Raw genomic sequence first — 15,923 nt, forward strand, 5'->3', positions numbered from 1 at the left:
TAGTCAGACTCTACAGCATTCTCCTGTCTGGAGCTCTGCCCTGAATTCCCGCCGTTGTTACCTCCCTTGGCCTCACAACACTATGTCCTCAACTTGAGCAGGCTGCTGGGCTTTGCCTGAGCCTCCAATCTCACCCTGAACGCTGCCTGGACACTCTCCAGGCAGTAAGTTAGAGCAACCTTAGGGTTCTTTCTCCTCATTTGTTTCTCTTCTCTAATTGATTGCTATTCTACTTGCCCGACGTCCAATGACTTGGAAGCCATTTTTTTTCCTTCTATGTTGTCGTTTTTAAATTTATTTTCCAGACAGAAAGATAAATCACATCCCTGTTACTATATCTTGTCTTGGGGAAGTCCCACTTTTTATATCTTTTTAAAGTTAATTAGAATTAAATCCTTGATTTAGATCAGGGGTCAAGCTAGTTGTCTATAGCTGACTCTTCCTCAAAAAGTGTTTCAGTTGTTTCATTGTTTCAAATAAGTTGCCAATATTGAAATGGAAATACAAATTTCCATTTATTCTTTAAACAGCTTTTCTGGGGATATCAAAACAACTGGAGGGTCCTTAGAAGGCCAACCTTAAATTCCAGGGCTCAGGAATCCTTGCTTTGCCCTTTCTCAGCAAGTTTCCTTTTGCTGAAAGGGAAAGAGGAATAAGGAGTTATTTTGAGAAATCCACCTCCAGATTAAGAATTAATTGTCCAGGGCTACTTTAGTCCACTACTGAACACAGACCAGAATGTTTACATTCTGTCTTTCAGGAGAGCATTTCATCAATACGATTAGGATTACCTCCCTCAATCTAGTCTATTTATAGTTTTTTAAAAATATATATTTTTATTGATTTCAGAGAGGAAGGGAGAGGGAGAGAGAGATAGAAATATCAATGATGAGAGAGAATCATTGATCGGCTCCCTCCACAATGGGGCTCGCCCCACACTGAAGCCTGCAACCAGAGCATGTGCCCTAGTGGGGAACTGAACCGTGACCTACTGGTTCATAGGTCGACACTCAACCACTGAGCCACGCTGGCCAGGCAGTCTAGTCTATTTACATAATCTGTTTTGACAGTTCTGAGCAGAAGGGTCTCTAAGAAAATACTAGACAACCACCCTATCATTTATTACAAATCCTATTTTGCACTCTGTGATCTCAGCTTAATGACATTCAGCTCTGGAACCCAAATACACATCCCCACATACAAGCTTTATACACACTTTTGCACAATAACTCAACCCATGTTCCCTGTGCTTTTCTGTAACGGCTATGTGGTCTCTATCAGCCGCCTTCTAAATATAGTCTAATTAGTGGATTAATTAGATCAACAATCACCTTTTGAGCACAGGAAAGAACAGGAGTACTGGAGGAAGAAAAGTGTCAAAGACTGTTCTTGGGTTTTAGACTTGTAAGATAAAGGTAAAATCTGCCTGCCAAGATGAAGAGGACCAGCAAATACGTAGGGCGGAAGCCATCTAGTCTGTGGATTTACAACCCAGAGCTGAGTATAGGCCAAAGTGCAAGAAGAAAGAGACGCCACTCCTGGCAGGCTTAGGGGGAGAAAAATAAAGAACAACTAATCATTGAACCAGTTAGCTCTCAAGTCTTGTTCATTCCCTGAAAAGCAACAGAAACAGTAATGAAAACCATCCTTTAGGATTTTATGTTTTCATGACTACATATTTTACAGGCCTCTGACATTTTTTATAAGTTTAAAATATAAACGTATACTTTATCCTTTGTGGTATGCTGCAGAACCAATGGACTCCTCGGGGGCCTGGCACCCAGGTGAGCTCTGTGACCCTCAAATCTGTCTCTGTGTAGTGGGGTGGACAGAACTAGATCAGTCTCTACGGTGCCTGCCGTCCAGCTCTCCAATTCAGTGACTGAAGGACTTATTAGTAGAAAGCAGTCTAGTCAACCGAAGGCCACATTCTCAGGGCATGAAAATTTGGATTTTACAAGAAAAACGGTAACAAAGGTTATTGCAGCAAATATTCTGACTGCCCGGAGGCCTTTGGAATAGGCTACAATTTGGGATGAGGAAGGAGATGGGATTATAGCAATGGCATGTACCTGTTAAAATCTACCCTTGTTATTCTTCGAATTACCATGATATTCTCAGTCACCAACTCCATCCCGTTTCAGAAGCTTGGGCCATGGATTGTGGATAATAACCTGGCAGTCCCATGGACCACCCCCTCCCCATCTTCTGTCCATCAGATCCCCTCTTCAAACCTGCCTAGACTCCAAACTAAGTTGTAGGAAACCACTTTCTTTACTTGTCAAGGATGAAATCTCTGCTTTCCCATAACAGCCATCAAATCATTTGATAGTCCTTTTTATGGCTTATGATTTTCATATGATCCTCCTTATCAACTTTCAAAATATATTTTTAAGAGGATTAAGAGATTGATAATTTGCCCTGGGAGTAGAAAAGCAAATAGGAACAGACTTCATCACACTGTTATGCACTAGTTTAATATGATTTCTTAGCAATTTGTGTGTAGCAAACTGTTTCAATAAATGTGTGTCATCCACTAAAGCTTATCAATTAATGTACTTGGTGCATTCTCACTGGATTTTCTATGGCCCATGTTTCTCAGAGGGCCACAGCTGTTTTCCTGAGATAATATGTGAAGAGCAGAGACCCTGACTTTTTGGGTTACTCATTTTAACATCCCATTCAAAGTGTCATTGAGACCCACTATCTGAAAGAGATATCTGTGCCCCCATGTTCATCACAGCTTTATTCACAATAGCCCAACTATCAAAACAGCCTGACTGTACATCAACAAATGAATGAACAAGTGAAAACTGAAATATTTCTCTGTATATCTTATACAATGTTATGTCAATTACATCTCAATAAAGCTGAAAAAAAAACATGTTAAGAAAACAAAGTGTCATTGAGTACAACTTTCTCATGAGTGTGTTGATAATAATAGCTGCACTGAAATTTACCTTCTTTGTCAAGCCCCTAATGAAATAATGGATCTAGTTGACAATCATCAATGCACAATGGCATGCTCCAAGAAGAGACAAACCAGACATCATGGGCCTCCTGATGGAAGACTGCCATCTGTGTATGAATATCATTGCCCAAAACATAGAATCTGAATCAGGTCAAGTCTTCATATCTAATTACCACTTTGTGGGGAATACAAGGGTCAGAGGGGGATGTTTATTATCACTATAGAAATGCAATCAGCAAAATCCAGAACTTGGAAAACTAGACAGAATAAATGCTCAGACATCTTCAATAAATTGCCGGGAAAAATAGAAAAGGAAAGCAACAAGAAGATGTCTAGATTCAGAGAATCAACCAGAAGTGTGGGAGTTGATCCAAACAAACCAACTGTAAAACAAACAAGAAAAACAAGAAAAACTTTATATATTTTTAAATATGTGGATACTTAAAATGTATATGCAAGTGTATATTTTTGAAATGTTTTTTTAGGGCTATACATGGAAATAACTGGATTAGATGGATTAGGGGTTTCTGTGATTTGTGGTGGAAAGAAGGGGGTGCGATTAGTCAATGAAACAAGAGTGGCCATGAGTTGTTGGTTGTTGTAGCAGAAGACAGCCACATGGGGGACCGTTGCTCCCTACTTTGCTGTATGTTTGAAATTTTGTCATTTTTTAAAAATATATTTTATTGATTTTTTTACAGAGAGGAAGGGAGAGGGATAGAGAGTTAGAAACATTGATGAGAGAGAAACATCGACCAGCTGCCTCCTGCACACCTCCCACTGGAGATGTGCCCGCAACCAAGGTACATGCCCTTGACCGGAATCGAACCCGGGACCGCAGGCTGATGCTCTATCCACTGAGCCAAACCGGTTTGGCTGTCATTTTTTTTTAATGAATAAAAAATCTTCCATCTGCGAAGGCTTCACACATCATGTTATATTAATACTTGGAGCTACTCAACAACTTACACCACAGTTACGTTTATGATCTCGTTTCTTCCTCTCAGGTACTACTTCCAATCAACACATCGCGGGTGAGGAAATGGCCCAAGAAGCCCGGAGCAATTGCAGCTGGTACACCCCGGCCTCGGAGACTAGAACTTCAAGTCTTAGAATTCCCAACCCGGGCTCCTCCCCAGACAAGAAGCTTTAGAAAGGAACAAGGGAGTGGGATGAAGGGAAGACTTATTTCAGGACCAGACGAGCGTGGAACGGCTGGGCAAAGCCTTACTCGTTCTGGCCACCAGATGGCGAAGGCTGCTCGTCGGCCAGAGGAGACGCCCGACTGCAGCCCCGCGCGGAGACTGCGCGAGTCCCAAGGCCAAGGGCAAGTCGCGGGGTCCTCCTTCCCGCCCACAGCGCAGGGGAAGCTGAGTCGAGCCTAAAATGACAGAAGTTACTGTTCGAGCCTTGCTGCCGCCACAAGAGCTTGTAGAAGGAAGTTTGGGATTTTTAGGAAGTCGGGAATGGGGGGTCGGGTTAAAGTTGGGGGTGCACGTCCTCCTGCCCAAAATAAGCAGCGACGCCCCGCTTCGCCGGCGGTCTGGGACCAGCAGAAGCTCGGATCTTGGGGGACCGTCGCTGAGGGCCTGCTGCGTACCCGGCGCAGCTAAATCCTTGCCCTGGCAAACTCGATGCGCGCCCTCCGCGACACGAAAAGATAACTAGGGCCGATGGAGAAAAGGGAGATGACTGCATGGCCAGGAGAAGTTTACTTTCCCTTTAAGCCGTAATAAGGAGAAATTCGGTGGTCACCAAGATCAGAGTCTATATATATATAAAATAAAGTTTAACTTCTGGCTGATACGAACCGCTCAGGTCCTGCGCGGGGTGAAGAGGAACTCCGTGCCCGGTGCGCGCAGGCGGGAACTCCAGAGAACCCCAAATGTATGCGCCGGGCCCAGGTTTCTGCAAGTCGCAGGAGGGGGCCCGATCCCCGACGGAGACAGGCGCAGGTGGATGGATTCCTCGGGTTCGAGTCCCCCAAACTGGACCTGCGGGGCTCGCGTACTAGAAAGTCTAAAGTGGAGGGGTGAGGGACGGAAGGATGGGGACGCCACAGAATGGGACTCAGCCAGCATAGTTTTGCCAGCTGCTTTTTCAAAGAGCCTCCGAGGATGCCGAGATCTCCGCGAGATGAAAACCAAACTTTTGGAGTCTGCGTGCCGCATGGTGGGGGACATCGGGGGTGCCGGCGGGAAAGGGGAGTGGAAAATGAATGATTTTAATTTTTGTCTCCACTGGGGCTCAATTTTGATTAAAATCAAGAGAGGCGCGGGAATGTGTTTATGCAGAGCGTTTCCATGACACCTGCATAATTTGTCAATAACCTGACCCCCCATCCCCACCCCCCTTGCTTCGGAAGGAAGGGAGGGACTGCAGGTCTAAGGCTGATCCGCGGAGTCTGCGAAGGAAGGGCGCTAGGACCAAACGCTGACCTGGAACCTGCACACGCTCCACTGCGGAGCCGGAGCGGAGAGAGGCGTCTCCGCAGCCTCCCCGCGGCTCCCAACTCGGCCCGGGTTCAGACGGGGACCCGGGCGCGCTGGTGTGCGCTCTCCCTCCTCCCCGATTTCGCGTCCGATGGTTCCGGCCTGTCCCAGTGGGCGGCTCCCCGCCCCATCCCAGTATGGCTGCCCAATATCCCAGCAATTCTCAGCTTCAGCGCCTGGGGGCGGGGGGGTGGGGGATCCTGGGACCCTGGCGGGGGTGGGGGTGGCTAACTCGTGCCGAGGCGGGGTAGGGGGTTGGAGGAAGGTCCGGTTTACAGTTCTCCTCTAAGCGAAAAAGATTTCCAAGGGCTCATGTGGATTTTTTTAAAACCCTAACAACCCAAAGTGGCGATGTAAAGGACACGTGTTGGAAAAGGGCAAATAGCATTTCCAACTTAGGGTCAGGTCCTTTGGGCACTTCGTTCCCCTCTTTCCTCGCGGCGCATTTACTTGTTTTCGTGTATTTTTGTCTGAGGCAGCCACGGAGGCCGCCACGGAGGCCAAGCGAGCCCTGGCGAGTCAGCCGACCCCCCAGCCGAGGTCTCCGAGCTGCGCGCCAGGAACGCCGCCCGCGCGGGTGCAGACGCGGGGGCCCTGCCGGGGAATGTAAGCAAACCGGGCGCCGCGCCCTTGATCTTTATTTAAATCGAGGCTTGTTTATCGGTGTCATCCTAGGAGGATTAATTAGATACATCTCTTCACAATTTGGTGTCTGACACTCCATCTTAGGAATGCCTTATCACAAGGTGTTAATTGGGGCCACTCAGCCACGAACGTTTCTATTAAACACGGTGAGGGACTTCTCACAAGTACCAGGTGCTTTTCACTGTGCGGTGCAAAAATATACAGGATCCGCCATAGACGGGGGCCAGCGCCGGCCTCATCCCGGCGGTGACGGGCAGCGTCGGGCTTTTCGGAGGGCAGAGCAGGAGGCCCCGCGTGGAAATTCCTCAGCATCTCCCAGCACCCGCTGGTGCCCTGGGGATCGGAGAGGGGAGGGGGCGATGACCAGGTTAGGGTCTGAATGTCATCAGATACAAACATGACTCAGTTGTCTAAGTTCACTGTTAGTTAGCTCCCCCCCCAAATCTTTGAGATCATTTTTCATTTTAGTGATACTAGTAGAAGGATGCCTGTGTTCGAAGCGGTAGCAGGAGTGTCATGTGAAATGCACTTTGTACTGAACGCACAATAAATAGCCTTGCTTGTAAACAACAAAAAAGAATAAATATACATAAACCAAACGTCAAGGCTTTCGCTTCCAGCTCAGGTAAGATTCAGGGCGGCTTTGAACCACGCGTTTTGCACCTGCACGGTCGGTCGGTTGGAGACGCGGCGCTGTAGTCTGGGCTCCCAAGGTCACCGGCGGCGGCGCGGGAACTTGGGCCCTGGAAGGGTGGGAGGGACGGGAACCTGGAGAGCGGCGAGGTCCGAGCTCCCCGCGGCCTTAATTGGACGCGGAAGGGGAGGAGGGCCCGGCTGATGGCTCGCCTCCCAGCAGCTAATCCTCTTAGCAGCTGCATTTCCGCACCGCAGTCCGCAGGACCCTCCCGGCCAGACCTTTACCCCGGGAGGGTCGGGAGGGGGCGGGAAAGGTTTGCCAGCGGGGCCTGCAGCCGTCTGCTGATAAACCTGGCGGGACGTCTGGCCGGGGGACAAAGGGCCCTCCGCCCCATCCTCCGTTTAACTCTTTGGCGGATCCAGGGCTCAGCCAGGGGGACGGGGCAGCCTCCGCCCTCCTGGGGGAACGAGAGCGCCAAATACACGGAGCTAAACGCAGGGGGGCGGGGGGACTGGAGTCCTCGCGTGGAGGCGTCGCGCCCCGCGGCCCCAGTGTCACCCGGCGAGTCTGGCCGCCCGCAGAGGGCCGGGGCCAGGCCGGCAGCCGCGGAGGGGCGCAGCCCCTGGCTCCGCGCACAAGCCGCAGGTGGGAGCAGGAGCTGAGCTGTGGGCGGCCAGCTCCGCGCCGCTCCTCGTCTACCCGGAACTCGTGGGCGCTCAAAGGGCCTCGGGGGTTCCCAGGGAGCCCACGTGGGTCAGGGACGGGTGGCCCCAAGTACGCCTAGGAACGTGCCCTGAGCCCGGACGCCCAGGGCACGAGGTTTTCCAGGGTTGAATTAGCCCTGGTGTAGGCAGTCTTGCATCTGGGCAACCCCCACCTCCCAGCCCCCATACCCATTGTCCAGACTTCCCAGAGGGGTGAGGAAATAACCCCATTCATATTCGAGGATAAAAATATATATAAAAATAAAAAGCATCCCACCCCCCACCCCTCATGACTACAGGGTCCACTTAGAGATTCCAGAGCCTTCCATGGCAGGGAGAGGGGTTGGTGAAACAGTGTTCACTCAGGAGAAGGGTGGAAGGCAAAAGCAAAATAAGACCTTTCAATGAAAACCCATAGTACAGAAGACAGAGCTATGCCTGCTCCCTTAATGAACCACATTTATTAAAAAATGACTAGGACTGTACATGAAAATCCAAGGTCTCTAAAAAACCTACAGGAGCTGTGGCAGCGGGTTTTACTTTCTTCACATTACCAAGTTGGGTAGTGGGGGTGGCGAAGGAAGAGGACGAAATAGGAGTTTCCCTTAGACACGGTTCAAGTTAAGTAGAGAGTAGCTGAATACATTCTTAACTATCTAAAAAGTAAACAGAACATTCCCCAATTCGGCTGGGATGAGGAGAGAAACGATCCCCAACCCTCTGCAGCTGTTGCCAGGTGATCTGCACATTCTGTACAAAAGCCAAAGCACCGATTTTACATCATCTCAGACACACAGGTAGACTATTTGTACAATATATTCCACATTATTCTACAGTGTATCTAAGCACACAAACTGTACACTTTAAATTTTTCTTTTTTGTTCATTCTTTTTTTCTTTAGTTTGGGGGGGGGGGGTGACTCCCTCCCTTGTCCTCTCCTGAGTCTTATGAGCCACCCGGGCACACAGCAGAGGCCTAGCCAGCGAGGCAATCCTGAACCAGGGCAGACATGGCTTGTGCTGAAAGCCTGGGAGGAATCCAAGTCAGTAAGACCAATACCTTCTTTTACAAAAGTTTTTCTTGCCTCCCAGACCTAACATCTTTGTCCCTAGCAGAAGGTAACAGCAAAAAGTCCCCTGCTGAAGCTTAAGGACCAGCCCTTCTCTTCTGGAAGCAAAATACCTTACCGATTCTGGGCTTCTATCTGCTCACAGATTTAAAAAACAGAAATAAGAACCAAAGCTTTCAACTCATTGGATAGCGCTCAGCACTCCATCTTCGCAGCCCCATTCTCTGAATGTTTAGTGTTTCCAATAAATAAATCCAGAACCTTGAATGACCTTCAAATTTTAAAACCCTTCCAAGTCCTCCATTAACTGTATTTCAGAAAGAAAAAAAAATAAAATGCTAGGCTTGTTTCCGTTACCTGCAGCAATCAAAAAGCTTTGGCACCTTCTTTTAGAGAATTGCACAGAACAGGATGCATCAAGGTGGAAGGCAAACATCTTTTTGGCAACCTAGGCAAAGGAGACAACAAAAAACACCACCAAGTTCATCTGCAAAAACTTAGCTCATTTTGATGAGGTCAAAACCACTCTTTAGGGAGTTGTGTAAAAAGCATAATATCCCCCCATGCCTTTTGAAGTGTCTTTACTGTATTCTTCGGCGTTCATGTCCTCACACTTTATGGAGGGAGAATTTTCATTGCTAGAGGAGCTGGGAGACAGCCGCCTTCGCTTACAAGCGCTGGTGTACACCCCCGAATCGTTGGAATCCAGAGACTTGATGGAAGGGGGAGTCTCTATCCAAGAAGAGCTCATTTCTTCTTTGACTTTCTCCTTGGAGAGCTGATCTTCAGAGAACACAGGGGGGCTGGTTCTGGAGGTCCATGGGAGTCCAGCGGCCATCTTCCTCTGATAGGAACCTCGACCTCCCCACCCTGCCATTGCAGGGAAGGCTGGGTCAGGGTAATACCCCAGGGCATGGGATGTCTGCAGGGGCAAGGATTTAATGCCATAGGGGAGCAAGGTGCTGGACGTATATTCAGACTCATAGGAACCGATGTCTAGTTTGTTGGTCCCAGGCTGCTGGACAGGCGTGACAAGCCACCGCTGGGGAGGGTTGGCCACCTCTTCGTTCTGTTGGGGTGAAAGGAGGCCGTTGGTCTGTGGCACGGTTCTCTCGCCGTTATAGTATCGGGCTTGAGGTAAAGTGTTGACAAAGGGCTCCGGGAAGAAGGACTGGACGCCGTACCGACCTCCAGGGACAATCTGATGGGATCTAGGAGAATCCGTGGGAGATGGAGTTAACCTGTCATTTTCTGAAGCGGTGTACATGCTACAATATAAAGAAAAACACTTAAAAAAACAACAACCCTAATGTTGTCCCCAAACAAACCAAATTCCCAGAAATGAAAACACACTAGTCTGCTGGTATGGAGGGACAGAGGTAGGAGACGCCCTGGCCCATCTGAACTTGGACTCTTGGCTCCAGGGGGGAAATTTCCCCACCATGTAAGAAAAAGTTCCCTCCCATGTATTAAGTATTTAAACTATAGGAAGTCCACCTTTGCAGATCCTAGGATTTGGGGAACTCAGAGCAACAACTCTCCCTTGTCAGTGTGATTGGGAGGAATGCCACATTTAAAAGGCATTTGCAGAGCCTTGTTGTTGATGTGAAAATTACATCCTCTTAGGGTCAGGTTTTTCTTATGTAAAAGAAAAAAAAGGGGGGGGGGAGTAGTAATACTTGCTCCTGAGAGGGTCAAAAAGTTGGGATTACATGGAAAGATATGTAAATGCAGATTATGAAAATGTCAAATCTCCACTCAAATGTTAAAAAGAAAAATGCTCCCCATTTCAAAGTCCTTTACATTTCTTTAGAAATTAACAAAAGCCTTCTGTGAAAATTCTAAAGCAAGGTTAGTTCAGGCAGAAAAGAAAAAGATAAAAATAAAAACAGAAAATCTCAAATATGAAAGCTTTTCCCAGAATATGTTCTTAGGAAAGTGTCTGATGATGAGTGTCCTGTTCCAAGGTGACACGCAAGCATGGACAAAAGCAGCACTTACGAATCGTAGTTGTCCCTGAAGCCTTTTGCAAAGGGGTTGTGATCAATCTTTAGTTGCGTTATCTGGATAGAGGAGAAAAATAGTTGTTGAGTGCTTTAGCACACTGGGCCTAGCTTGCCAGAGTCTTGGGACATTTGAGGCACTCACGTCGGTGTTTTGGTAGGCCGTCACGGCAATGAACTGCGTCTCTGAGAAGGTAAAGGTCTGAGTCTTTGAGGGCTCATTCAAGTCCTCCACGCCATCCTCTGTAACTTCAACAATGTGCAGTCGTGGTTGGTACTTGTGTAAAGACTGTAGGACTATCATCTGGAAGTGGTACAGGAATAGAGTGGCCAAATCGAAACAGTCTCTTAAAGGTTCAACAGAAGTAGACGTTAACAAACTACATATTTTGGAATGGGACTCCCCGCTCCCCAACAACAGCTACCTTTTTTCTTTTGCCATTTTTAAGATCTTATTGCCACTTTTGTAACAAAACCTAGCTGGGTGTGCATGTTTCGAAAGCACTCTCTTCTCTTGATTTCCTAAGTCTCCCAAAGATTTCAGTATTTCTGTTCCTAATAGTCAACTCACTGTTATGGAAATCCAGTGTAAAAGTGAGAATGACACGGTCAAAAGAAAAAGAAAAAAAAAAAAGCTTAGAAATAGGCGAGTAAACAGGTAAAACCAGTGAAGAGTCAGGGAACTTGTTAGAAAAGAGATCACCAGCCAGAAGACATCCCCCTCCTCTGTCACCCTACCTGAGTGTTGTTGTTATTGGCGCCTTTGTTATTGGTGAGTTTTAATTTCCCAAAGGAAATCTCCTGTCTCATCCAGTGGGAACCAGTATTAGGAGACTCTGGGTGGACGTACATTTTGTTGCCTAAGAGAAAATGAAACAAAACACAGAACCTAAGCCTAGAGGGCTGTTTACAAATGGAGCGGAGGGAGGGATGTCCTGTTATCTGTGGGCCAGGTTTAAGAGCCGGACTTACAGCACAACTCTCCCCAGCACGAGCTGCTTAGAAAGGCCAATGGAGACCATTAGACTCCACTGGTACATCCCATCACACCCCTTGCAGAGCCCCTGTGACTCCAGGCCTTCCTTGACAAGGTGCTCATCTTAACATATAAAAATGGAGGCAACAGGGAGGCCTCGTGTAGCTCAGGGAAAGCTCCAAGGGCAACATCTGATGGAAATGGTTGCATTTTTTATGGGTGGGATTCCACCTGGGGAAGGCTTTCTCAGGTGGAAATTAGGACGCCCTTGACACCCGGAGAGTTTATGACAATTCCTTCCTCAAACGTGGAAATCGGGGGGCTGCAGTAGGGTTATGGTTAAAGCTCTGTATACTGGAAAGCAAGAAATCTGACTTAGCAATTCTCTCCTTCAGCCAAACACTCAAGACAAGGAACTCATGCTCACATCTCTAGGTTCCAGTGGGGGGAAAACGCTTGTGTCAGGGGTTCCCCACCTGCTCCACCCCACCCCGCCCCTGCCAGGGCCTCCTCTCTCCTCACCCTGCATGTTATTGTCGGCTTTGCCGCAGGTCACCCACTTGCCCCCCTGGAAGCGCCAGTGGTTGGGGTCGGCCAGCACCACCTCCACGAACACGTTGTAGTGAGCGGCAGGATTGAGTCCGTTTATGTTGAAGCTCAAGAAAGGAAACATGCGCCTGTGCGAGGGAACAGAGCCAGGAGAAGCGGGTTAATCACCCGAGGGCAGGCCCGTGCTCGGCCAGGTTCGCGGGCACCTGGGGGAGGGTCGGAGCACGGTGTTTGGAAATCTACAGAACGAACAGAACGCCGGGAAAGTGGCCCTTACTATGCAAAATAGTTTTGAGTTGGCCACTCTTTGAACACCCGTTGTCCAAAATAATTTGCCCCCAAGTCACGCGCTTCCGTGTCCTCTCCCCACTCAAGTTCTCGACTTTTTAAGGTGCTCGTTCATTTTTCTTCCATGATGTGAAAAATGTCTTTTTCCAATTCCACTGGTAAGGCTGAAAGTCCCCTTTGAGAGTCCCTCTCCCTCCGCCCCTTACTTTCCGCAGAAGTAATCACTGTTAGCAATTGGATGTGCATCAGAACTTTCTCACCCCTGAACCCCAGCCAGGTCTGGCTCCCAGACCTGCCTAACCAACCACCCGGGCCAAGCCTCCGATGCCAGCGCCCCGGCCCTCACGTCCATCCTCCGGAGGCGCCCCACGGAGACCCTGGCGCCTAAAACTGCAGGAGCCCATCTACTGCGCTCAGGGGGGCAACCCAAGCGCCTCCCCCACCCCCACCCCCCTACCCCCATCCTGTTCCTCTCGGTCTAGCAGGGAGCAGCGTATCGCTGAGCGGGCACATCTAGTAAATCCAGCTTTGTGGACAAGCTTCAATTTCCACTTCCGCCTCCTCCTCCTCCTCCATCCAGGTAAGGGTAACCGGAGGGAGGAGGCAGCCGTAACTGTACACCCAGCACGGACCGCCCGTGAGTATAGGGGAGGGACGAGGAATTGGAGACGCAGCGTCTCCATTTACTGCGCACGGAAAAACACTTTCCAAGCAAAGTGCATGCCCGGCCTTCCTCCGGGCCACACGGTCACTGCCCACCCGGCGCCCCGCGCCCCCTCCGCGCTGTGCTCACCTGCCCTGTTTCGTAATGATCATCTCGGTTTGGTGGCGGTGGAACTTGAGCCACAGAGGCCGGTTGCATAGGTAGACGTGAGCACGTAAACTGGAACCAGAAACCTCCAAGCTCCCCCATCCTCCGCACGAACCCGCGGCTGCTGCCCCGGGGTACGGCCCGTAGAGGGGAGCCCCCTGACTGTACTGATAGGCGCCCGGGCCACCTCCCCCGCTGCCGCTGGCGCCCGCGCCGCTGCTGGCGCCGGCTCCCGGGCCGAACTGCGCCCTCCCGGGTGGGCACACGGTGGCGGGGAAGCCGCCGGAGGGCAGCATGGAGCCATAGGGGTAGCGCGCCCCGTTGGGAGCCGGGTACACAGGTCCGTGGGGCGCCCCGGCTGCCGCCTGGTACGGGAAGAGGGAGCAGGGCGCGGCCAGCTCGGAGCCCTGCGGCCCGGGGGACTGGAGGTAGTAGCGCTCCGAGCTCAGGCTGTCCATGGAGTAGCGCGCGGTGGCGGCGGCCGCGGCGGTGGCGGCTGCAGTGGCAGCGGAGGGGAGCTCCTCTTCCCCGCAGGGGGAGCCCTTGCGGCCGTCCGGGGGCCCTGGCTTGGCCACTGCCGCGGTGCTGGCGAAGGCGTCCCCGGCGTCGGCGTCACTGAGCATGACCGCGGGGGCCCCCGTGCTGGCGGCTGCGGGTTCCCCGCTCCCCGCCTCGCACGAGAGGCTGCCCGAGAACTTCTTCGGCGCTTTGTCTAAGTCCAGCCTCTGGGGCGAGGGGGTCGCGCCGGGGAGGTGGCCGGCGGGCCCGCCCCCGCCGCCCCGCGCGCTCTCCAGCGGGTAGAAGTGCGCGCCGGGCAGGTTCACCGAGCTCACCAAAAGCTGCTCCCCTAACTGCATGCTTTACGGAGCGCAGACGGCAAGGCTGCCTCTCCTCCTGCGGCCTTATTATAAAGGCTGGATGGGGGAGCCAGCGCCCTCTTCCGAGGGGAAGGTAACTTCCCCTTCCTCCGGTGTCGGGGCTGCCCACCTGGCGACACGGGGGCGGCTAAGGCACCCTCGTGCGGACGCAACCCAGCGTCCTTTCCGCAAGGAAAGCGCGCTGAGCTCGCCAGGCAGGAGGTGAGAACTGATGGAGACGCACTCTTGTTTTCTTAGTCGTCCTTTCTAGCCTCTCCGGACCCCCAGGCTCCTCCCCCACTCGCACCCAGTAACAGGAGGACTTGGCTCTCTGTTCCCATCCACCCACCGGCGCTAGCCTATCTGCCCTTGGCGACTGCTAAGCTACCGGTCAAGTTGACCACTTTGGAAACTTGCAGGCTGTCATTGGCTGCTTTATATATGTGCTGTCAGGGAGGGGTTTCGCGGCCCCACAGCCCCGGGACCCTCCTATTGGCTGATGGAGGTGACACTAATTCAATTAGGCATCTACTAATTGGATCAAGTCGCCTGCGACTTTCTTTTCCTTGAGTCTGATTTTTTTCTTTCTTTTCTTTTTCTTTCTTCCTTTCTTTTCTTTCTTTCTTCTTTCTTTCTTTCTTTCTTTCTTTCTTTCTTTCTTTCTTTCTTTCTTCTTTCTTTCTCTCTCTCTCTCTCTCTCTCTCTCTCTCTCTCTCTTTTTTCTTTCTCTCTCTCTTTTCTCTCTCTCTCTCTCTCTCTCTCTCTCTCTCTCTCTCTCTCTCTTTCTCTCTCTCTCTCTCTCTCTCTCTCTCTCTCTCTCTCTCTCTCTCTCTTTCTTTCTTTCTTTTTTTTTTTGAGACTCTGCCCTGCTGCGAGAATCAATTCTGATATCTGTATTTCGCTGGAGTTTAGGGGAACAAGGTTGGGGTCTCCGTAGCGGGGTCCACTCTTTGGCACAGACGTCACCTCAGCGCTCGGAGAGAAAAATGCAGGTTTTAGAGGCCGGGAGGGAGCAGGCTCTGCAAGTTGGCCTGCTGGGAGGCCCCTGTCCCTGAGGGTGAGAATCTGGAGAGTTGGAGAGAGGCCCTAGCGAATTCTCTTCATTCTGTAACTTCAGGTACACTTTCCTCCCGATGGGGGAAGACTCCCTGGCCGTCGGCACACTTGGATAACTTTTGTTTTGCCCCATCCTTTCGCGCAGTGGGAAGGATTTGTGGGAGGAACCTCGCGCTGGGTTTTGGGGGTCAGGGACTGCGGGCGCACACTGCCACCCTTGAAAACCAACGCGCTCAGCTTCTGAACCAGGAGCCGCGGTGGGGAGGGAGACTGGGAACACCCGCATCCCCACGCCAACACGCCTGCCTTCAGGCGGCCGTCACTTACCCACCACAATTCAAAGTCCAAGCCGCTCAGTTCCTCTGGATCCCAGACCCTGCCCCCACCCCGTCTTCCGCTGGGCCTGACGCGGCGAAACAAAGGTTCACCGGCAGCCCCGCGGTGACGATTCCCCGCGCCTCTCCTCCGCGGCGCAACAGGGAAGGTAGAATAATTAGTGACATAATCAGTTTGATACTGAATGAAGCCCTTTGGCCCCAGCTGCCTGCTTCTCCCCCGAGTTTCCGCAGACCGTAGAGTCAAGAGCGGTGCCATCCTACATATTGTGTTATTATTACAGGGGATGGGACACGTTTCCTTGCGGATATGAAGCCTGAATGTTCGCCGTTAATAAGCAATCACAGCCGCTGCTTGTAATCGCTCCGGGAGCGCATTTTCCGGCTGAGATGTCGGGACTCTGCTTCCCCAACCGAACACGATCACACGGGAAACTCGGCGCCCACAACAGATGAGGCGGCCGCGGGATGGACTGAGGTCCCGCGCGCCGGGGCAGAAGGCTGGAACCTAGGTTCACACCACAGCCGCG

The 15,923-nt window shown here is 51.0% G+C and overlaps 1 protein-coding gene across 2 annotated transcripts; it reads right to left on the minus strand.

Moving 5' to 3' along the window:
- Positions 1 to 7,891: 7,891 nt before the first annotated feature.
- On the minus strand, positions 7,892 to 14,392 carry EOMES (eomesodermin). 2 transcript variants are annotated; one of them, XM_059664113.1, is made up of 6 exons: positions 13,128 to 14,392; positions 12,020 to 12,174; positions 11,260 to 11,381; positions 10,667 to 10,825; positions 10,520 to 10,581; positions 7,892 to 9,729 (listed from the first exon to the last, which is right to left on the minus strand). In XM_059664113.1, exons 1-6 carry the CDS (start codon positions 14,000 to 14,002, stop codon positions 9,048 to 9,050), a joined length of 2,055 nt encoding a protein of 684 aa, XP_059520096.1. In that variant the 5' UTR covers positions 14,003 to 14,392; the 3' UTR covers positions 7,892 to 9,047. The 2 variants fall into 2 exon arrangements, with proteins under 2 accessions (XP_059520096.1, XP_059520095.1); XM_059664112.1 differs by having other exon boundaries at positions 7,892 to 9,786.
- Between the last annotated feature and the right edge of the window lie 1,531 nt (positions 14,393 to 15,923).

The sequence above is a fragment of the Myotis daubentonii genome, chromosome 14 (assembly GCF_963259705.1).
Source record: "Myotis daubentonii chromosome 14, mMyoDau2.1, whole genome shotgun sequence".
Lineage (NCBI taxonomy): Eukaryota > Metazoa > Chordata > Mammalia > Chiroptera > Vespertilionidae > Myotis > Myotis daubentonii.

What these genes read in the sequence shown, in the direction of transcription:
- EOMES (XM_059664112.1), bottom strand. Translation starts at nt 14,002, where the DNA reads ATGCAGTTAGGGGAGCAGCTTTTGGTGAGCTCGGTGAACCTGCCCGGC. An exon ending in AGCCGACAATAACATGCAGG is followed by an intron (nt 11,382 to 12,019) that starts GTGAGGAGAGAG and finishes ATTTTCTCTTAG; the next exon opens with GCAACAAAATGTACGTCCAC. An exon ending in TTCAGGGACAACTACGATTC is followed by an intron (nt 9,787 to 10,519) that starts GTAAGTGCTGCT and finishes TTTATATTGTAG; the next exon opens with CATGTACACCGCTTCAGAAA.